The sequence below is a fragment of the Falco cherrug genome, chromosome Z (genome assembly GCF_023634085.1).
Source record: "Falco cherrug isolate bFalChe1 chromosome Z, bFalChe1.pri, whole genome shotgun sequence".
Lineage (NCBI taxonomy): Eukaryota > Metazoa > Chordata > Aves > Falconiformes > Falconidae > Falco > Falco cherrug.
Window position 1 is genome coordinate 25,759,635 of NC_073720.1, and position 22,961 is coordinate 25,782,595.

At 38.6% G+C, this 22,961-nt stretch overlaps 1 protein-coding gene across 1 annotated transcript in view; it reads left to right on the forward strand.

Annotated features, from left to right (window-relative positions):
* Positions 1 to 8,805, forward strand: part of ARSB (arylsulfatase B) — a 67,371-nt gene extending 58,566 nt beyond the window's left edge. Inside the window, exons 7-8 of the mRNA XM_055699290.1 lie at positions 7,738 to 7,866; positions 8,425 to 8,805. Coding sequence (XP_055555265.1) covers positions 7,738 to 7,866; positions 8,425 to 8,690 — 395 coding nt within the window. The 3' untranslated portion in view covers positions 8,691 to 8,805. The remainder of the gene's footprint in view (positions 1 to 7,737; positions 7,867 to 8,424) is intronic.
* The last annotated feature ends 14,156 nt before the right edge of the window (positions 8,806 to 22,961 follow it).

The window sequence follows — 22,961 nt, forward strand, 5'->3', positions numbered from 1 at the left end:
TTTTAATGCATGCTTTTCAGTCTTTTCCATCAAGCAGGTTGCAGTTAAATGGAGCTTTTTGTGATTGTATTTTTCCTGTCATATGGCTGAAGCTGCCGCTACAATGTATTGTCATATAAATTGAAATATAGAGAATGCTGATATTTTGTCACTGCTTCCTTTTGGAAATACACTGCAAAAGTCAGTAACTTCTAACATCCCTGTTCTGCAGATGAAAAAACATAAGTAGAAGCTTCAGTTGCTTGTGTTGACCATGAAGGGCACTGATTATCTGTAGTTGCTTATGAAATAATTTTTTTATTACTGTGTAGGGTATTGGAAAATTGAAGAAACAGTAAATCTGACAATCACTTAAACTATTTAGATTAACTCTTTGGGCAGGGCTCTGTCTCCTAAATAAATAATAAGTTAATGTTCATTGCCTTTCTACAACATTGCTGTCATGTACCAAACATTGCCTCCCTGCACACTAGTATTGTAGACCACAGCGTACAGAAATGTAGCATGCCTCAAGCAATATTGTTTTGGATCCTTTAAATCTTGTGGTCAGGACCTCACTAAATGGCATGTTAGAGAGAACTGTGTGCCTTTTGATCTCTTACCAACCAAGAAACTTCTCAACATGGATCGTTTTCATCATCTTAATCATAGACTTAAGGCAGAATATTTTATTTTTGGGTGTACTGTCTATTTATATCTCCACATTTTAGGTTTCTACCAGTTGCTTGAGTTGGTCTCTTTGAAAGAAGGAAGGAGAGCTAGAGGACTGAGAAGGGTAATTGGTCTATGCTTATTAGATCTGTGCAAATATTATATATTTAGATAAAGAATATATATTCCCTTTTTTAAATCTCAGCTGAAAATTTGCAGTTTATCGTTTTCCTTCTTATGATTAAAATTTACATACCAAAGGTTAAATGAATATACTCTTAAGAAATATACTACATTTAATAAAATGTTTCCACAAATTTATCTTTTAGACTGAAGAATGAGGGTTTCTTTTTTTTAAAAAGAAAAAATCACATTGTACCTTTTTTATTTTTTTCTAACCTTGCAAATTTACACAATATGGGTGTTGCCTATCCTTATACCTTTTTTTACAAATTATGGTTATGTGGTAGTTGAAATATGTGCTTTGCAAAGTAGAAAGCAAAAGATTGAAATAAATGATAGGAAATATTTGCAAATATGTGACAGATCTGAATTTTCCCAGCCTGCCTACCAAGTACTGTGTTACAGTGGCTTTTTATTGTTCTCTTTGCTATTTTTTTATTTTGCTTGCATTAGGAAAACTGCTTTTTTTTTTTTTCTTTTTCCCAGTGTTTGTTCTTGACTGAATATAAAATATTTCAGAGTCTATCAGTGAAATCTGTCGGGAACATCATAAGACTTAGGAAAATAAACAAGCTGGATTTATAGGCCCCATACAGGAAGAGGAGTAGAGGGCTTCTGATAAGACATCTAAAGCTGTAAAATGTAGTAAAACTGGATCAGCCCTTCTTTTTTTTTTTTCAAAGGGTCACAAAGTTATTTTGGTGCACAGAAGTAGTAGAAGAATTTAGAAGGTTTTGAGTTACACAGAAAAGAAATGGATTTTCAGATATTTTTGTCTTTTTCATGGTGGTCAGATAAATTAGTATTTTTTAATTTTAGTTAAGTTTCTGATAGGAAAATAAGATTGTATGTACAAAGGAGTAGATGATTGATTCTCAAGCATACATTTGATCACCAGGGAAGAAATGTGAAGAAATGTTTCTTCCTGTGTTCTCCCCCCAGAAATCATTGCCCAGTTGGACAGGTAAACTAATGAGTTAAGCAGAAGGCTTAAGTGTATGCAGAAATACATGGGAAGACAGTTTTTTTCTCTGGAAGAGCTACCCACCTAACCTGAATGATGTGTTAAATCAGGAGTACACATGGGATACTGAATGAGGTCAGAAGAGCTTTTTTGAAAGGCTGGGAGGAAAAAAACCAGAGCTAAGCACATTGCATCATTTTTTATGATCTTCCTTGTGCTTAGAAAGTGAAGTGAAAGAACAGATAGCTGGGCAAAGTAAGCAGTTTTGATTTATCTTTTCTATTTTACTTTGAATCACCAGTTACTAAGTACTTTTTGGGACACACTGCTGGATTTAATGTACCAAGTATCTTCTTCAGTATGGCAAAACCTGCCACTTGTAACATTTTATGTAAATTGTAGGGGCTTTTTTAAATTTAAAATTGTCTGACTAAAGCAGGAAATAATGTAGGTATCAGATTCTGATCTATCACAGTAGTATAAAGCTAGCGTGAATCCATTATTTAAATTCTTTACTCTTGATTTATGTTCTGGTATAAGTGAAAAACAAGCCTTAAGCAAAGAACTGACTTGTCTGCAGTGGTATGGACTGATCTGTGCATTGGAAGCCATTGCTAGTACAAATTAATATTTTCATTTCTTTACATTATCCCTCCTTTTAAGACTAGCACTGAAAGTAATCTAGAAGTGACTCATGATGTTCACATATTTGTAAAACTACAGTTAACCTGTACGATATGAATCATATGCTTACAGAGGAAGGCAACCAAGATGGTGAAAAGCCTTGAGGGCAATACTTATGAGGAGCAGCTGAGGTCACTTGGTTTGCTCAGCTTGGAGAAGAGAAGGCTGAGGGGTGACCTCATCGCAGCCTGCAACTTCCTCAAGGGGGGCAGAGGAGGGGAGGTGCTGATCTCCTCTCTCTGGTGACCAGCGATAGGGCACGAGGAGATGGAATGAAGCTGCGTCAGGGGAAGTTCAGATTGGAGTCTAGGAAAAGGTTCTTCACTGAGATGCTGGTCAGTCACTGGGACAGGCTTCTCAAAGAAATGACACCAAGCCTGTTACAGTTGAAGGAGCATCTAGACAATGTTCTTAGCCATATGGTTTAGTTGTAGGTGGTTCTGTGAGGAGCAGGGAGTTGGACTCGATGATCCCTGTAGGTCCTTCCAGCTTGAGTTATTGTTTGATTCTGTGGTTCTATACTTATCTTTTGTGAAAGTTTTGACCCTTTCAGTTTAGTGTATACAGGGATTAAGATAATACAAGGGATTGCATAAATCTGCTTTGACATAGCACTTTCTTTTGTAAACAAAATATTTGGCTTGTCCTGAAAAAGTAACTTGGTAAAACGTCTTGTGTATGATTAGGCCAAAAATCTGTCTAGCTCATTTTGTTGCTGAGAGTAGCAGTTGTGTAGGAAGGAGTGTATGAGGGCAAGCACATAAATATACTTCTGTTGCCTGACCCCCCCCACCTGCAGCTAACGGAGCTCCCGATCTTTAGGTTGTGATTTTGGATATAAAAATCCTTGATGGATTTTTTTCCCACTTTGTGAACCCTTTTTATCACTCCACCTGCATAAAATTCTGGCATCCACAGCATCCCATGGAAAGGAATTCCATGCTGAGTTTGGGTTTGTGATAAGGAAGTATATATTGTTGTTTATTTTGAGCATGTGACTTCATAATTTATTCTGCCCCAATTAGAAAAGACCAGTTGTTCCTTATTCAGCTTATTATGGCCACACAATTTCATAGACCTGTGTCACATCCCTCATCAGTTATCCATCTTTGAGGAAGAAGAGACCTATTTATTTAGCCATTGTCCCCACAGAAGCTGTTCCATAGCTTTAATCTTCTTTGTCACATCTCTTTGTATCCCACATGGTTTTCCTGTGTCCATTTTGTAACATGGGGATCTAAACTGCACAGTATCCTGTGTGAAGCACAACAAGGATCTGGGTGATTGGCATAGTGTCCAATTCTTTGCGACTTCTAATACTGCTTTTGCTTTTCTTGACTGCCACTGGGCATTATGCGCTCATCACAACTTCACAGACTCTTTCCTAAATAGCAATAGCTTGTTCAGAGCACATTCTTCTGTATATGCAGTGAGGATTGGCTTTTTTGCCTTATGTTCATTATGTTCCATTTTGTTTTACTTTGTGCAGTAGCACAGCTTAATGCACTGAAAGATCATTCACTTTTTAGAAAAGCCCCATGTATTCGCTGGTTGTCTTTCAGAATGTTATTTATATACTTATCCAGTAGTAAATGTTTCAACATCCTGGCTGAAGAGTATGCTGTGGATTATTCAAGTTATCAAAACAGCAATTATTTTTGCAAATGCAACTAACATTTTTGACTTATGCTTTCTGAGCATCTTGCATAGATTTTTCAGAGTTGATGACATTTGTCTTCTGAAAAATCAGGTCTCTTGAAGATATAAATTAGCGATTGAAAATTATTTAGGCTTTTACATCCTAATTTGAAGTATACATCTGTTTATAGAGACAATGTATGATAATGGGAATAAAAGAACTAAGCTGAAGTTTTCGTAAGTGGCAAAGGGCCAGGCTTTTAAAGTATTTAGAATATAAACTGCTTTTGCAGGTAATGGAAGTTGGCCACTCAATTCCTTTTAAAAAGATTGTTAAGACTAAGGATGGTCTTGAAATATGATATAAACTCCAAAGTTGCTTAGTAAGGGCAACAGGTTCTGAAGGATTTGGTTTTCTATAGAGATGTAAAAGCTATTTGAATATTTTTGATGACCTACAACTCCAAACAAAACATTAAAATATTTCAATCCATTCATTGTAGCATTAAATATTTGAAAATAAATACCAGAATAAAATTTCACTGCTTTTGTAACTAATAAAAGTTGTATTATTTTCCAAGACACTACTGAAAAAGAAATATGGCAGATGGTGAGGCTTTGAAATTGAGCTTCAGGAAGCAGTGCCTTCTGTTTGAAAATAAGAGAATTCATGGCAGAGGCAGTGGGATTTTTCTTTTAAGGTAAAAAAAAAGCTTTAGTATTTCATTAGCCACTGATATACTCAAGCTCAAATGCCAGAAAAATGTAATTTCTAGCCTCATTGCACAAGCAAAAGCATTGAATTTTTAATATATAAGTCTGTAAGGACAGTATGCAGGCATGTGAAGGCAGACTGGATTACACAGGTCGACAAAAAGCATCTGTCCTCTGACTCCTGAATTAGTCCACAGGCTGTTGTTACCGCCTGGTCACCCATAATGGAAAAAAAAAAAAAAAAAAAAAAAAAGAAACACCAACAGTCTAGAACAGATGTAGAGGTAAACTGCTTAGATGCGATGGGAATGAATGTTTTATCTTGCAAAGGAAATAAAAAGAATGTGACTTCTTTAGTTGGCCAAATCAGAAAAGGGATCCCTGTAAAATTCATATAGTGAGGGAGAAGGCTACCTGTGCATTTTGCATTCCACCTGCACTAGGTGAAAGGTTGAGCTGAAGAATGAAGGCAGAGGTGGAAACTTAAAAGCTGGGCTGAAGACAAGGAGGAGAAAGTCAGGCAAATGCAGGGTGAGGAAGGAATATCTGAGCTTAAAGTGAAAGGCATATGATGGGAAGAAAACTCATATTAAGCAATATTTTTATTTATCTTAGTTCTCTATGTGGTGCTTATATAATGTAATAAACTGGCAGTCCTATAAATATCCTCTGTAGAGAGCATTCAAACAAGCATCAGTCTGTTTTCAATGGCTGGTGTGTCTGATAAAAGTTGACTGGTACTGCCTGGGAAGCAATACAGTACTGGTCTGAATATACTGTCTGAATAATAGTACATTTCTTTGGCACAGGACAAGTGCTTGCAATGGGTGAGTTAACATGACTGACAGAGTTCTGTTTATAATGGCTCAATATGAGGGAATTGATCTTTTTCTTTTCAAGAAAGATAATATTTCACCTAACAACTTCAAGTACAAGCTCTGGTAAAAGCATTTCTTAGTTTAGGAGTTTGGTTTTACCTGGGCTAAATAAGGGGGGGTAAAAATTATTTTATCTTCTTGAGTCTTATTGTAGGTCTCATGCATGGCATGCTAAGAATATTTTTCAAAGTATATCTAAAAATACAATCTTTCATACTGTTTATTCGAAGTACGTTAAGTAATTCACCTTGTGTAATACTATGGCTTCACATACTATGGCTTCTCAGCAATCAGAAGCATATTCTCCATGCTAAACCTTAAAATCAGAAATGCAAACTCACATAATTTTTCCTTTAGAACAAGCCTTAATATTGTGATTTTGAGATGTATTGTTTAAAAAACATGTCTGTGGGGTTTTGATCTGCTGAGTGTCTTTCACTGTGCTCTTTAAGAAAGTAGATGGCAAAGATGCAAACAGTATGACAGAATAATACATAACAATGATGTTGAAAAGTAAGCAATATTAATCTTTAAACTTTCATATCTGCTACAGACATCACATGGGTGTGTGTGGATTTATCTTCAAGAAGAGATTATTCTGGGGGTATTTATGAACCCCTTGTTTTTACAGGGGTTTGGGTTTTTTTGACCTTCATCTTCAGTGCTTCATGATCTAAGATGAGTTGAATCCTCCATAATCTCTGCATCAAGTCCCCCTTAGTACCTTATCTGGGAGCATTATACAAGTCAGATGTAAGCAGGGAACTTGGTTATGCACAAAAAGTACTTATTAAAGAAAAACTGACTGAAAGTGTGAAGCACAGTAATAAAGTAGAAACTTAACTGGACCTTCACAAAAAATAGAGAGATTTTGTCCCAGCATTTCCTTTCCAAACTTTCTGTTGCTGTCTTATCAGATGTGTATTTGCCCCACTGTGATGTACAGAATCTACTCTTTTAGAAACCTCTAGTTCTGCTTCTAATACTGGATTCTCACATGATCATTGTGAGAATCCATCGCATGGGTTCTCTTTTTCATTTCAGTGGTAAAAATCTGTCAGCTAAGTCCTTCAAATTTCCTAAACTGATTGAAAGTGACCTCTTGAAAGATGCCAGAAAATCAACACTGTTTTCTCTCCACCTCCTGGTATCTTGTTTCTAGTCTGATTATAGAGTTGCCTTCTGGTATTCTTTTGGTAAACAGGTATCAACTCATATAGTTAATATAAACCTCTTATATTTCATGTCTTAAACTGTCAGCTTGTTTATGCAAGCTGATATGCAGTCTGTCTGTCTGACTCCCTTTGGTTTCAGTAAAGAACTGGTCTCCTGATCATCCCTGGTGTATGCATGTTTTGGGCTTTTTCTGAGCTCCCTCCTATAAGGAGCTTCAGGTTTTCTTTTGGGAGGGAATTGCACATAGGGGACACTTCAGATTTTTCTGTCATGTCTGGATATAGGGTCACATCATATGTGACTCTACCAAAGACAGCATGAAGACATGCTTCATGCTGTGTCATCCCACAGAAGTACCTCACTGGCCAGACCTGGATGTGTGTGTATTTTAGCCAGCTCAATTCAGAGAGAGAGTTGTCTGCATGTGGGTACAATTCAGGACTTGGTACTTGGTCCCCCAGAGTAGCATTGATTCAGGAGATCTTTCAGTCCTATATTCCTAACTGGGAAAAAGATACACACACTTATATGAGCAAAATTAGCAATTCCAATCATGACTATTCTTAGTGTAGATACATGAGATATGCGTATAATATCTGTATACAAACTGAGTGCAGTTATCTGGACTCAGGTATGACACTTTCCACTGGTAACATTTTCAGGTGCAGTTTAAGTTCTGAGTTAAATACATACAGTAAATCATAGCACAGATCTTTGCACATCTATATAACAAATTTTTTATCCAATACATAAAAATAAATTAATGATACTGCTTTGTTTTCCAACATAATTCTAAAAATTACTTCATTAATATGCAATGTACCTAACTTAGTTTACTGTTTCGTTAAGGTCTTGGAATTGACAACGGGACTTCTTTACCGCAGAGCAGTTCTTCTCCATGGGATGATACACTTTTCAATATATCCATCCATGCAGCGATCCGACATGGAAAATGGAAGTTATTAACTGGATATCCAGGTAATGAAGTAACTCCATTTTGTACAGTGTGTCATATCTCCCACTTGCCTCAAACACAGTTTAATTCTGTTTAATATATTTTAATTTCTTTTAGTTATTCTGTTAACTTCTCAGGTTTTTGATCATGTGCAAAAATCTAGAAGGGACGCTTCCAAGATGCAAACAACATCATCTTTCATCTTGCAAATATTTTGTATGCAAATTATTTTCACAGTAGTGTAGAAACTATCAGGATCATAGAATATCTCAAGTTGCAAGGGACCCATAAAGATCAAGGAATCCAAGAAGAAAGTCCATGAAATTAATTGATATGAAATTAAGTGACGTGGAAGTTTGAATCCCAATGGTGCACCTTTTTTGTATAAATAGGACTCCTGTATAGGTAGGCCTGGACCAGAGAGACTCTGTTGCCAGGCTAGAGTTAAGGAATGCAGCAACAATCACTGTCCAGTGGCTTGTCAAAGGACCTAGTGAATTTGTTGATTACGGTATAACTACATCTCCACACCGCTGGTCCATATATGAGAATTAACCCTTGGTCTGTTCCTGTTTCTGCAGGCTGTAGCCATTGGTTCCCTCCACCATCTTTGTTCAATGAGTCAAAAATTGAGTCATCTGATCCACCGACAAAGAGACTTTGGCTGTTTGATATTGTTCATGATCCTGAAGAGAAAAATGATTTGTCTGAAAAATATCCTCATGTCGTGGAAAAACTGCTGTCACGGCTTCAGTATTATTATAAACGTTCAGTGCCTGTGTTCTACCCTGATGAGGATCCCCGCTGTGATCCAGCAGCAACAGGGGCTTGGGGTCCTTGGGCGTAGTACACAGCACTGCATCCTGCAGAACACCCCTGTAGCAGAGTCTGGTTTATGGACTCAGGGTCCTAGTCACGTATTTCTTACCTTGTTCATTAAACTACTGCTAATTATGAACTTATTCCTTGAGTAATTCAGTATTTCTTACTCTTCAAATATGTTGGGAACCTTATTTTGGTCTTTTCCCCCTCTCTCCTTCTTAGCAATTGTATGTGAAATATTGGCAAAATTATAAATCTGTTGTTCAAATATTCTTTGTCCAGAATACACTTTTAATGATAATTAACCAATAATGATTAAAAAAAAAAATTAATGAAGAAAGTTAAAAACCTTGAAAGAGTTTACTTTTCTTAAAAAGCTGCCAGGAATCATGGCAGCAGAGACATGCTGAATGCATCCTTCTTGTGGAATAAACTGATTTTTGTTTTCATGTTTGTCCAGAAGACAAATTGCATTGGAAGCTGTTACATATCTGTAAAGAATACGAAAAAATTCCAACAGTTGACATAATAATTTTTGCCTTTAACATGCACCTCCATCCAGAAAAGGGAACAGATAGAAATCACCCACAGTAAAAAAACCCAAAACCTCCCAGAAACCAGCAAAATCCCTATTCCTTATTCACTGTTAATGTATCAAATGGGTGTAGAGACTGGTGGTCAACTGGAGTGCAGGGCTGTCAGGCAGAGGGATCTTCACAGGCTGAAGAAATGGGTGAACAAAGACTTCATGAAGTTAACAAAGGCAGAGTCCTGCACTTGGGGTGAAACAGCCCCATGCAGGAGTACATGATGGGCTATGACCAGATAGAAAGTGTTTTTGTGGGGGAAAAAAATCTAGGCATCCTGCTGGATAATAAATAGAACAAGAGTTGCCATGGGGCCTCTTAGTGAAGAAGACCAACCACATGTCGTTCTGTGTAAGCAAGAATGTAGGCACCACATCAGGGAAAGTGTCTGTTCCTCTCTATTCAGCACTGGAGCATAACATCATATTTTGGGCTTCCCTGTACAAGAAAAGTATTGACAAATTGGAGTGAGTCCAGTGGAGCACCATGAAGATGATCATGGGAAGGAAGACAAAGAAGGGGAGGCTGAAGAAATGGGTTAGTTTATGCTGGAGAAGAAAGAGGAAATTGCTGCTTCAGCTACCTAACATGAGAGCATGGAGAAGATGAAGCCAGACTCTTCTCAGAGGTGCACAAGGCTGAAAGGCATATAAGGTACACATGGCATTCCAATTCAATATTAGGAAAAAAACTATCACACCATGAGGTTAATGAAATACAGTAACTGCAGGGCTACAACATCCATATCCTAGGAGTGTTCAGTCCATGGTTGGAGAGGATCCTGAGCAGTGTCATCTATCCCTAAAGTTGGCCCTGCTTGGGTGGTAGTGGTGAGGAACAACCAGGTACCTCCAAAGGGCATGAATTTCTGCATGAATTATTCCATGATTCTGTGATGAACAAAACCTTACGTTTATTGCCTGCCTGGTGAGTACCCTTTCACTCAGATTTTGTTTCTTTATTACCATAGTAGAGACTTTTCACCCTGAAGTGGGCTCTCAGCCATGAAGAAACCATACCAAGCAGTATTTCTCAGTTACTCATCAAACTGTTGCAAGATCAACCCACCAGTTCTCACAATGTCTCACACCTTGAGTCTGGCCAGAGTTCTGGTACTGCTTCTTAGTGTCCTTAGCCAAGTTCTCAGGCTGCAGAGTTCTACCTGTTATCCTCTCCAGAAAGTAGGGATCTAATTGCCTGTTTTCTGGCTCCAGGACCAACTCCTGTAAACTGCACTAAATTTTGCGCACCTTTCCCAGTGTTCCCCTCAGAATAGTTGTTCTAATTGTTAGCAAACAGATTCATGAAGAGACAGACTTGACAGAATTTGTACATTTTTTATAATTGAAAGATAAAACATGAAGAAGATGAAACTTAAGAAAACTTAAAATGCATATAAAAATGAGCAGAAATTCCTGCTTTCTGGTACAGTTGATTCTCCATTACACTGTCTTAAATCTAGCTTGCCTTTTCCACCTTTGATTTCCTACAAGTTTAAATGAAGCTAAAGCTCTCCAAAAGCCTGTTCAGCTGTTTGTCTTTTTCCCAAAGAGCCTCATGTTTTTTTCTCTCCTTTGTCACTTCTGCTTCTTTATTTCAGTACTTTTTTCTATTCTAATTCTTTCACTGTCTTCAACCATGAAGATGGGGAAAGAAGAAAAATTGTTTGGGATGAAATAATTCTTCTATAGTGGGCAAATGTATATTCTCTGTGGTCTGGTTGGATGTTTTGAACTCTGTTTCAGACCAAGGTTCAATATCCTTCTGCAATCAGCCATCCGTGGCTGAAAGCAGATGGTTGCAGCAGTATACGGCCAGGGCCAGCACATCTGATAAGCTCTACAGATTGTCCCTCACCTTCTAAACAATTGCTCAGAGCCTCAGAGATTTAACTTCTATAACTTTAGTTGGCTTCAGTTTTCTCTTTGATAAGCTCTACAAATTGTCCCTCACCTTCTAAACAATTGCTCAGAGCCTCAGAGATTTAACTTCTATATCTTTAGTTGGCTTTAGTTTTCTCTTCCATGAGGTTGCACAACCTTTCCATTGGGGTCTTTGGGCATAGTGCACAGCTTTACAATACCTTGTAAACTGTTGGTATTCACACAGTCACACATTTCCACAATTTAATTAGACACTGTGTGAAGAATCATTTGTTTTGTTTGTGACCTCCTCCCAGGTAATTTCAATTTTCACTGGTGAAATACATATGCTATGACAGAAGGTCTTACTATACTACATTTGGCAACTTTCATATTAACCAACGTATTTAAAATATCAAAAAGAATATATATGTTCTGCAAAGATGATGTCCAAACTGATACCTGATCATGTTTTTCCATTTCACAAAATACATTTAAGCTTTTCTTTCTATCATGTGTAACTGTTCACTCAACAGCTCAGATTTTAGCTAACACACAGCTCATGCAAAGGCCTGATGTGAGTTGGGAGCAGCGCCACTAAGTCAAAATGAGAGCAACATGTAGGCAGCCCACATGAAGGACTACAGGTCATTACACAGCCATTATCACCTGCAGCTTGCGGTCTCCAGTGGCCATAATCCTTGCTATTGATTGGCAGTTCCTTCAGAATCCACTAACTTATGGAAATAACATAGACCAAACTTCCAAGCTGGAAAGTATAAATACCTCAGCTTACCCAAAAGGCGTTTGAAGCACATCCTACAGCAGCTGGACCACTGAGGTTTTCGTGCTTCCCGCTGTGATAGAGGGCAGGCCTGTGTTGTGACAGGGGGGGAAGGATGAGCACTCATCATCAGCTAGATAAGTATGTTGCTCATAGATTGCGTGAGTTACGAGTTATGAATTAGACAACTTATGAGTTAGAAACCTCATGAATTAGTGAATTCATGTTAGATGAGTTTGTACGAGGAGGACTGAGCCCTTGTTTGATGTGTATGTGTGTTTGTTTTCTTTCCTAATGAGCTTATAAAATAATGAGTATGTTGTCCTGTAAATTTGAGAGATCCAAAAAGGCTTCAGAGCACAGCAGCGTTTCACTTTTGAGCTTTTGAAGATTCTTTATGACAACTGAGGCTCAGGCTCTGTTATTTGCTGACCACATCAAGGGATGGAAAACTTAAGCAACAAAACCTTATTATAAAGTATTCCATCACCTTGATGAAGTTTGCATCTTCCTTCAGTAGCTCTAGAAAAACCTTTATTGCAGTTCCCTTTCCTAATTATTGCAGTTTGTTTATTTTATACCAATATAATGATTTATGCTATTTGATAACTTTACATTTAGTGCAACTTTAAGTTTCATATCCTAATTTTCTGTAGCATATAGTTAGTAATATGGTTTGAAATACAGGATTCTGAAAGACTACGATGTCAAATCACCTTGTGCAACTTTTAGAGTTACTATTTCTGCATATTATGCATTAATGATACAGGTTGGCCTTCAAATGCCTTTTTGAGATAAATCATCCAAATATCAGAGGTTCTATTCTAAACTAAAGATGTTTAGTACATTAGTCCTCATTCATTCAGCATGTGTTGGTTAATTTGTTCTTGCAATCAAAATGCAGATGGAGAACTTGACAGCCATTCCTCAGTATATAAGGCAAGTAGATCCAATGAATTCACATTAGTCTCACACTTGTTTTGAATTGTCCTTTATTTCATAGTGCATATTTATTTAGCGCTCTGTTTACACAAACAGACAGGTAAGACTAGAAAGCTAACTGTCCTCAGTCAATACCCACATAAAATATTTTAGTTTATAGTAGCAATTACAGGCTGTGGTTACCATAATAACAAGGGACTGGACTTGAGGGCAGGGGGAATTTCTGCCCTATATTTCTCTGTGTCCTTCAGTATTTGACACTCACGTTACATGAGGAAAGGTGTTAGTTTATCCACAAAAGTGGGAACTTTTGTTAATGATATTTTTAATACAGGTACTGTTCTTTTTATGCTGATATACAATTTCATAGAAAAGAAACATCAACTAACTTGTAAAAACTCAAGTAATTAATGTGTTTGAGTCTCCCATTAATGTCAGCTCCTTGGCTAAAGTTAGAAAAGATTAAAGAATGTCTAATTTTAATTTCAGAGGTAGGCAGAGCTTTTATATGATCTCTTTTCTCTGTGTCCTACAATCTGCATTTTAAATCTTGCTGATATATTAGTTAATATAATTAATCTATTAGGAAGAGACTGGCATGTCACTGTCTTCTGTTGGGATTAGATTGAGACTCTGTTTCCTCTTGTTATTTTTTAAAATCCAAGGATTCATTATTTTCTCAGCTACAGTGCCATAATTATTTGTTTTATTTCCTAATTATTTTCCATGGGTGGTCCTTCATAAAATATTTTAATTGAACTGGGTTAGAGAAAAAACCCGTCTGGCTGACACATTTAGGTTGGCATCTGCAAAGATATGTATTGTACGGTTGTTTCAAATTGGGAAATAAAGAATTTTTTATATGTTTTGTGGTTACTTGAGTAACATTCAAAAATGCAAGCATTTTGAACTCTCTAAATAAAACTTCATTTCATCCCTTTCCAAGTTAAGATTCATTCTTAATCTAGCAAACATCTGAGCATTTTGAATTCAAAAGTCTTCATTTTTATATCGTAGAAATTATTTAAGCTTCAGAAAAGTAACCAAGTTTAGGAAGAATGCCCACACTGGCTACTTATTTTGTATTTCTTATTTACAAAAAGATGCACATAAACAAAGAAGGGATAAATTTATCAGCAAAACAGAAAATGTAGACCTGTTTTGAAGTCAAAAGCCCTGTATTCATCCTGAAAATAATTTGTCCAACTTTAGAAATATTGATAAATGGGTCTTGGATGAAATTCTGAGTTTAATCCTCTTCAGAATCTCTGAACAGAAGAACGTGGAGTTCAAACTCATGTGGTCTGTGTGGAGTTGAAGCTCCACTAGCAGTCCCTGTTGGTGTCTGTGAATTTGCCTCTCATCTTACTTTCTGACAGAGTGGTTTAATGGCAGTAAGGCTATATATAGGTATATTCCCAAAGCTCTTCCATGTTTTCATTAAGAAGCAGTAAATGAGCTTGAGGTTACACAGAGAATCCTCTTAGACCTCTGATGCCCTGTTGCAAACTTACCAGAGTCCTGGTGGAAGTGGTGGTAGTGACAGAGCCACTGATATGGCACGTGTGATGGAGCCTGGCATGCAAGGACACGCAGTCTGTGTATGTAGCCATGCTTGTAATCCGAGGGCCAGGGAAACCCAAATGAGAAATAAGCAAGTGAATCAGAGAATACAGAAGTCAAACAATCTAAATGAAGTAAAACCTGACAAAGAAAAAATACATTAAGTCAATTCTGGTGATCCGGAATCTAGCCATAGGTGTGGGCTGTTTTTAACCTAGGAACACCAAACCATTTCCAGGATGTAGTAGTTTTCAAGGGAGAATTTGTTTTCCTGCTCCTTTGGCAGCCCACCGCAGGCCCTGCTCCAGGCGGACCCCAAGGCTGTGTCTCTCTCATAGCATTAACCTTAGCTGTGACATGGTGGAGGAGTAGAGGACCCTTTCTACAGCCCAGCCCTTCCCTTGGGACCCATAGGTTTCGTTTCTCTCTAGCTATAAATAACTTAAGGTTTGTAATGGGAAAGTAGTGCTTTTGCTAAGAGAAGGGAAAAAAACCTACCAGTTCTAACTTTGAGGAGGTTTTTAAGTTTGGGGGTTTTTTTGCCAGCAGGTTTCCAACTGAGTGTTTTTAACTCTTTCAGCTTACGGTCTTTGTCAGCTGCAGGCAGTGGACTTGATTCAGTTTCAAGTTGCGTTGTTATATGGGAAGATCCTGGTTAAACATACTGTTTAGAGATTTCCCTGGGGTCCCAAGCTGCTTTTTCTGATCCCAGTGCTCTCACGTGTCTTCTTCCGTTGCCGTACAATTTGTGTATGAGCTCATCTACATCAAGCAGTACTGCTGTGAGGAACAGTAAAAACATTTTGGCACAGAGCAGGCAGAGTGAGTCAGCCACCCAACCATGGAGGAGTTCAGTGACGGCCCTTGTGATAATTGCATGCCATGGTTAGCAGAGGCAAAGAGGATAGTGCATTAAGTTCCTTTTGCGTTACTGTTCCCTCCAGAGAGTGTTGGTTTTGTGGGGTGGAGTAGAGAGATATTGGTGATATATCTGCTGCCAAGTTTCAAAAAAGTGACTACTGGCTGCAGTCATCAAAGCAGCTGCCGGATGTTGATCCCCTAATTCTAGCTAAACTCAACAGCAAAAAAAGGCAGCTATATTTTGTCTGCAGGACTATAGTTAGAAAAAAGTACATTCAGAATCACTAGATTTGCATGTAAGAAATTCAGTGCTTATTTGGACAAGTCTTGAAAGCCACAACAAGGTACTACACCAAAGCCACAGTTCTGGGCTGCCAGATTCTGACATTCAGGACTGTGATAAAAATAAAAGAGCTCTGTCTTGCTTTGTGCCATGCATTCTTGTGATTTCTTCAAGCAAACAAGAAGTTAGAATGCAGTGAATACATGTACAAACAAAGTAAGCTTGTTCAGTATTCAGCAATGCTTGTTGAGTAGTTTTGGGCATAGAGCCCATGGTAATGAATGGAAAACTTTGATCAGGACATTTGTGGCCTGCCCAGATCATTTCATAGGATCTACAGTTCTGCTGGGACATCTAAGCCCTTAAGTTACCTTACATTTATCCTGCCCCACTGGGAATAAAGGTTTAACAGGGCTCTCTGGATGGTGGGAAGATGAATGTTGAAAGCATCAAATCAGAGGCTTGCCTTCACCTCTAGCAGACATACTTTTAGTTCCAGCTTGACTCTGCTTAACTCACTATAGCAAATAACTTTTTTTTCTCTCTGCAGATTAAAATCGTGGTAGTTCTGTGACTCCAAACTCTTTTCTTGATATTGTTCATCAGCGCGGGGTTATCCATGAAAACAGTTGATTTCTGGAGGATCATAATTTTTTCCCGTCTGTCCTGTGTATTAGTGTTAAGAGAAGCCTTTTTAAAAGGCTGTGAAAATCGTAACTGCCATCCCCAAAACTGTGAAAACACTGCTGCCCTGTAGTTGGCCCTTATAGATGTACTGAATTTTAACTTTAATTCTTGTCCCCTTTGCTTTGTTTTCAAATACTCTGTTTTACAACTCATACTTGATTGATAAAGCACTGTCTGAAATAATCCCAACATGGCTCTAAGTCTGGTCTGGTCACACCTCCTGACCCCAGCAGTGATATGTTGTAGAAACAAAGTCATTCTCCTGCCTTTTCAGTTCTGTTTTGGCTTGACTCTATAATGAAGACAGCATAGTCATGGTATATTAAACTGGATAGAAGCAACATACACATTACTATTATTCTGCTTCTAGCTAAAGCTCTGAGACTAATGCAGTGGAGAAGCCTGGCTAAGAATTTGCTGATAGTTTTCTTTTGCCATACATTCAGCCTGAAAAAAAACCCCATCCAGAACAGCTGAAATGGCACAGCCTTTGACTGAATAAAAAATAGGCACATTTATGATATCAAAGACTTATGAAAATATCCCCTCTGGATTTTGAAAAATGTAGGAGGGAATGAGAGTAGAACAATTGTATTTCTGTTTATATTTGCCCTAGAAAGTAGCCCACTCTGAAGAAACATTTGCAGAAATGAATGATGGAAAAATTGTCTCTTAGAGGCAGAAGGTATAATGTGTCTGAAATTCCTTTGAGTTATAATTTCTTGTTAACAACAGGCCCATAATACACAGGGAGTTAATGTACATTGTTTTATGTGAAATTTTTAGAATTCACTTTTTCAGTATTCACTTTATAGTAAAGAAAAGGCCATGGTATAGTAAAAAAAATGGCAAAAAGCAAGTATTTCTTCAATTATTATTCTGCCACTAGAAAATTGAGATCATTTTCCTACAAAACGGAAGATTATCTATGCAAATGTTTATTCTATTTATAGCATTAAATAAAATTGCAAGAAGCCATCTTGCTGGCTGTGAAAAGTGAGTGTGGTGTTGAGAGTCAAGTCTAATTATTAAACCACAATTATTATTGAGAAATTTTGTACTATTCAATGAATTATGCATTTTATATTTAACTTGTGACATAAAATATGTGTGAACCCAATCCAAAACCCAAATCCAAACAAAGCAAGCTTCTACTTTATCTAAGTTTGTTGTACTTCTAAATTTCACATTTTCAGTCTCTGGTTCTAAATACCAAGGTGAAATTACTCAGTGTATTAGTATCTGATTTTCAGAAGCAATGATGATGTGGAGACCCTGCTATAACAACATCATCTAACAGCTGTTCTTCTCATGTCCTATAGAAATGTATTTGTAAGCATCATGAGCTACTAGCAAAAGCTGACTTTTTAATAGCAGCCACTAACCATCCTTTTACTTAATGTGATTTAATGACGTTTGTGTGATGGCATGTTCAAATAAAATAATGGCTTCTTTTTATATGTAAGTGCTGGTTTTATCCATAGTTTATTTTCATTGTGCTTTGCATAAATGTACTCTGATGTGCATTAGAATGAAAGAAAATGTTTTAGGAACACCTGGTTTAATCCTAAACATTAGCCTGGCCATAAATGACTACAATACAATGATAATCATTGAAACTCAAGATGTAGCACACATCTGGCATTGTTTAGCTCCATAACTCTCAGCCTAAAATGCATACACAACTGCAGCACCCTTGAAGTATTTTTTCCTTCCACTGCTGTCTTGGAGTCGATTACCACATAAATCCCTCTGTATCATCAGAGTGAAAGAGTATTTCCACTCAAAACCATAGCTTCAAGTAAATGCAGTGTTCATGAAAGATCTTTGCCCACAGGCTGCACTCAGAAGATTCTGAATTAAGTAATGATTAATTAACAGCTGTGTGTCCTAGTTGTGCATATAACAAGAGGGAGAGGAAAGGAGAGGATATTGTGAGAAATAGAGACAGGGCTGTGCCAAAACCAGTGCGTTTTAAAAAAAATTTGTTCAGGATATTGGTCACTCAACCTGAGTGCAGTCATGGTTCCAGCTTGTTTTATGAACCAGTCCTAGTCCAGTTGTAGAGTGGGATTAAAGGTTCCCATTTGTAATATGATGGATTTACAAAAGGCAGGTCCTGCTGCCTAACCTGATCTCCTTCTATGACAACATGACCCACCCAGTGGATGAGGGAAAGGCTGTGGATGTTGTCTGCCTGGACATTAGTAAAGCCTTTGACACCAGCTCCCACAGCATTCTCCTGGGGAAACTGGCTGCTCATGGCCTGGATGGATGTACTCTGCTCTGGGTTACAAGCTGGCTGGATGGCCGTGCCCAAAGAGTGATGGGGAATGCAGTTACATCCAGCTGGCGGCCGGTCACCAGTGGTGTTCCCCAGGGCTCACTACTGGGGCCAGCTCTGTTCAGTATCTTTATTAACACTCTGGACGAGGGGATCGAGTGCACCCTCAGTAAGTTTGCAGATGACACCAAGCTGGGCAGCAGCGCTGATCTGCGGGAGGGCAGGAGGCTCTGCAGAGGGGTCTGGACATGCCGGACCGATGGGCCGAGGCCAGCTGGATGAGGTTCAAGAAGGCTCCGTGCCGGGTCCTGCACCTGGGTCACACCAGCCCCACACAGCGCTACAGGCTGGGGCAGAGCGGCTGGAAAGGGCCTGGTGGGAAAGGGCCTGGGGGTGCTGGTCGGCAGCCGGCGGGGCATGAGCCAGCAGTGTGCCCAGGTGGCCAAGGAGGCCAGCAGCACCCTGGCTTGTGTCAGAAGCAGTGTGGCCAGCAGGGCAAGGGAAGGGACTGTCCCCCTGCACTGGGCACTGGTGAGGCTGCACCTCGAACCCTGTGTTCAGGTTTGGGCCCCTCACTGCAGGAGGGACGTAGAGGGGCTGCAGTGTGTCCAGGGAAGGGCCACAGGGCTGGGGAAGGGTCTAGGGAAGTCTTCTGAGGGGTGGCTGAGGGAACTGGGGCTGTTTAGCCTGGAGAGGAGGAGACTTGTGGGGACTCTACTGCTCTCTACAGCTGCCTGAGAGGAGGCTGTAGACAGGTGGGTGTCAGTCTCTTCTCCCAGGTAACAAGAGACAGAACAAGAAGAAATGGCGTCAAGTTGTGCCAGGGGAGGTTTAGGTTGGATATTAGGAAAAATGTCTTCGCTGAAAGGTTGGTCAAGCATTGGAAGAGGCTGCCCAGGAAGGGGGTGGAATCATCATCCCTGGAGGTGGCTAAAAAACACATGGATGTGGTGCTTCAGGACATGGTTTAGTGATGGACTTGACAGTTCTGGGTTAGTGGTTGGTCTTGATGATCTCAAAGCTCTTTTCCAACCTAAATGGTTTTATGATTCTATGATAAACTGGAATCGTGTTCTCAGTTCAGGGGAAACTCTTTGATTCTTGTTCACTGATAAAGTTTTATTTGTTGTGGAATTGTAGGCTTATTTTGAACAGTAATCTGAAGATGTGTGCAGACAACTGTTGTTCTATGTCACTGTTGAAAGAAGAGAAACTTAATGTCAGTTAATAACTGAGTTTTTAAATCTATCCATATTACACTCAATTGTTTAATGTTGTTTTAGTTTTTTCATTGTGTGTTTACCTTTAAAATAAATGTTAGCTTCAGTTTCAAAACAGACCCACTAATAGTAGGAACTATTACTTACTTGAAATTTACTTCCTAGAGAAATTTATAATACCCACTTCCTCCTTCTTCTGCTCAAAAACCTGGAAATGAAAGAATTTTCTTCATAAAGGTCAAATGATAGCTATAAACCCTAGAAAGAAAAAATATGTTTAAGATAGCATTTTCTTTTGGTAGACCTGTATTAAAGCCCATACAGACAGACAGCCCAGTAAATCTGGTAGATTTCTGTAGTTCTAAAATGGGCCCATATTTAGCTTTACATTGCTGCTTAGAAATCAAGCTACAAAAAGCTGTAACAGCGGCTACTGTTCCTTCCCTTAGGGTCCAAACAAGGCAATACAATGTGTTCTGGTCAGCAGTAGGAATTCTGCTTAGTAACCTGAGACTCTTCATTCCTCTCCTCTCAAAGGCAGTAAACCAAAAAATTAAAAGCAGAACAGCTTTTCAAATTGTGTAGCATTTGCAAATCCTCACACATCTTTAATGACTTGTTGGCACGTACAAACTGAAAGCTTCATGACCTGGCCCTTCTCTTGTCAGTTCCTGCTCTTATCACATCATCTAGTTATGCACGTTTCACTGAGAACTCATGCTTTCATGTTTCTCTGATTTCAGCTTTATTGTTCCAAACTCTTGAGGAATTAATAAGAATCATAGAAGAGCCAAGACCTGCATGTCAGGTGGCTGATATAGCTGTACTGTAGCCAGCTGAGCTATGCCAGTTTATACCAATAAGTACTATGCAGTTACTAGAAAGATATTAGTCCCTTTTTCCTATTTTTTTATTTCTGGTCTCCAGGAGGCATGTGGCAGTGGCATGCTTCTGCATATTTATGTAGTGGTAACAACTGGATCTTTTCATGCTCAGAGTAACTCACAGAATCACAAAATCATAGAACAGTTTGGGTTGGAAGGGACCCTTAAATATCAGCAAGTTCCAGTCCCCCTGCCATGGGCAGGGACACCTTTCACTAGACCAGGTTGCTCAAAGCCCCATCCAGCCTGGCCCTGCACACTTCAAGGGATGGGGCATCCACAGCTTTTCTGGGCAACCTGTTCCAGTGTCTCACCGTTCTCAACTCAGCCCAACTCCAATCAGTCTGTAATTTCTTTCTAGCAGGCTCATTATTTCTCTGCTGACGGTACAGTGATGGTTAAGCCCAGCTATACAATTTAAAAACAGACAATTTTTTGTGAACACAGGATGTCTATCCAAGCACACTTCTGTCCTGACAGTGCTTAAGCCTGCTCATCCAATGACCACTGGCTGTATCAGTTGTGGAACATGGTTGTAACACACTGGATAGAGCAAGTATGTTGCCATACAATTTTACTTGCTGGTATCATTCCTATTTATTCATCTTTCTGTGATGCTACAAATGATGGATATGTATTTTCACAATGACCATTGCAAAGTCTGTGTACTACGAAAGGTATCCCTTTGCTTTGGCTGCTTGTTCTCATTTAGGTTTTGTGCAAGTTCATGCTGGTGTCAGCATGCCCTCTGACTTCATTGGAAGACCTCAGTGCTGTTTGAAAAACATCAGATTATTTGCAATTAAAGACTTACCAAGCATGACATGAGCTGCAAACTCAGTTGGAACTGTGTAAACTTCCATAAGAATTGTTCGTAGTAGGAACAAATGTAATAAGGAGAGCAGAATTAGGAAATGTCTGGTTGATGTTCTCCGTGCTTTCAAAATGTGTGCTGTACTTTATCTGCATATATTGAATTTATGTATCCTTAGTCACTTCTACAAGTAGTCTGTTAGAGATGCTTTTTGAAGAGATACTGATTTTTGGAACATTTCTTAAACCTGTGATATTTGATGGACTTGAATAGGAAGTTCTGAGAAGTCCACTACTGGAACTAGTATCAATTTCTTGGGAAATCATAGCAAGGTTTTGGTGAACTCTTACACCTTGATTTTGAGCACACCCGTGTAGCTGACACCTTTGGCATATGACATTTAGCTTGGATCCATATCCAAACAGTGACAGAAACTATTAGTGTAAGTTAGCAAAATAAAACCCTGTACATTTCTATATGTTTATTATAAGGAGGCCGCAACAGTAAATTCCAGCACAGTGACTTTAAGCTTATAGGAAATGATGTGGGTATTGTTCATTGTTACTCTTATCAATGGATGTTATACAGCTGAAATGTATGCATTGCCTACAAAGCAGAGCAGGATTTAAAAGACAATGCATTGGCAGTTACTACACCCTGATCTCAATATCTCCACCACCTTAGAGTTTCTGCACTGCCTGCTGAAATCAGCTGCTGGGAGGAAGGAACATTGGCAATAACATGGGGAAGTGCGGTCTTGGGCTCTGCACTCTGTTAATTAGGAGCCTGAGACTCACAGTTAACAGTGATTAATGTTCCTTTGTATTTTGCTAGTTTCTTCTTTGTGAGAAAAGATCACATAAAGCCGAAGTACTTTCAAATAACTATTGGTATTAGTGAAAGAATTTTTTTTAAAAAAGGTATTTCTAAATTTGTCACCAACAAATCAGATTGTGTCATTTAACTAAACCAGATGAACATAACTGTATAACTGTTGTAACTGCTTCTTTTTCCTACACTGTTGTTTTATTTTTTAAAACTTCAAAGTCTCCAAATTCCTCCTGATTGGTGCACTGATATTTTAACAATGTCTTTGTTGCGTACTGCCACCAGACAAGTGCTAATCCCCTTGAGGAATCTGGCAGGGCTGTGGGAATCTTCCAGCCATAATTGTATCTCTATCACAAATGTGATGATATTGGCAACTTCAGCCGAGTTGACAGAATGTGCTGTTGTTGAGGGTGGATTATATCAACTTTCTCTATTGACTCACAAGTCTAAGGGTCACTCATTTATGCATTCTTTACTGTCTTTGGTTGGGGGATTTATTGGTACTGTTCTGGAAGATGTTAGAAATGTAAATGCCTGCTGTATTTAAACAAGGAAGACTGTAATCAGAAAAACTAAAATGAAAAGCCAACAGGAAATCCTATTTATACAGTTAAAACAAGATTACTAGAGAAAAAAAATGCATGGTGCATTATAATCAGTGAAACTGAATTTTAACGGCATATTATTAGTGTCA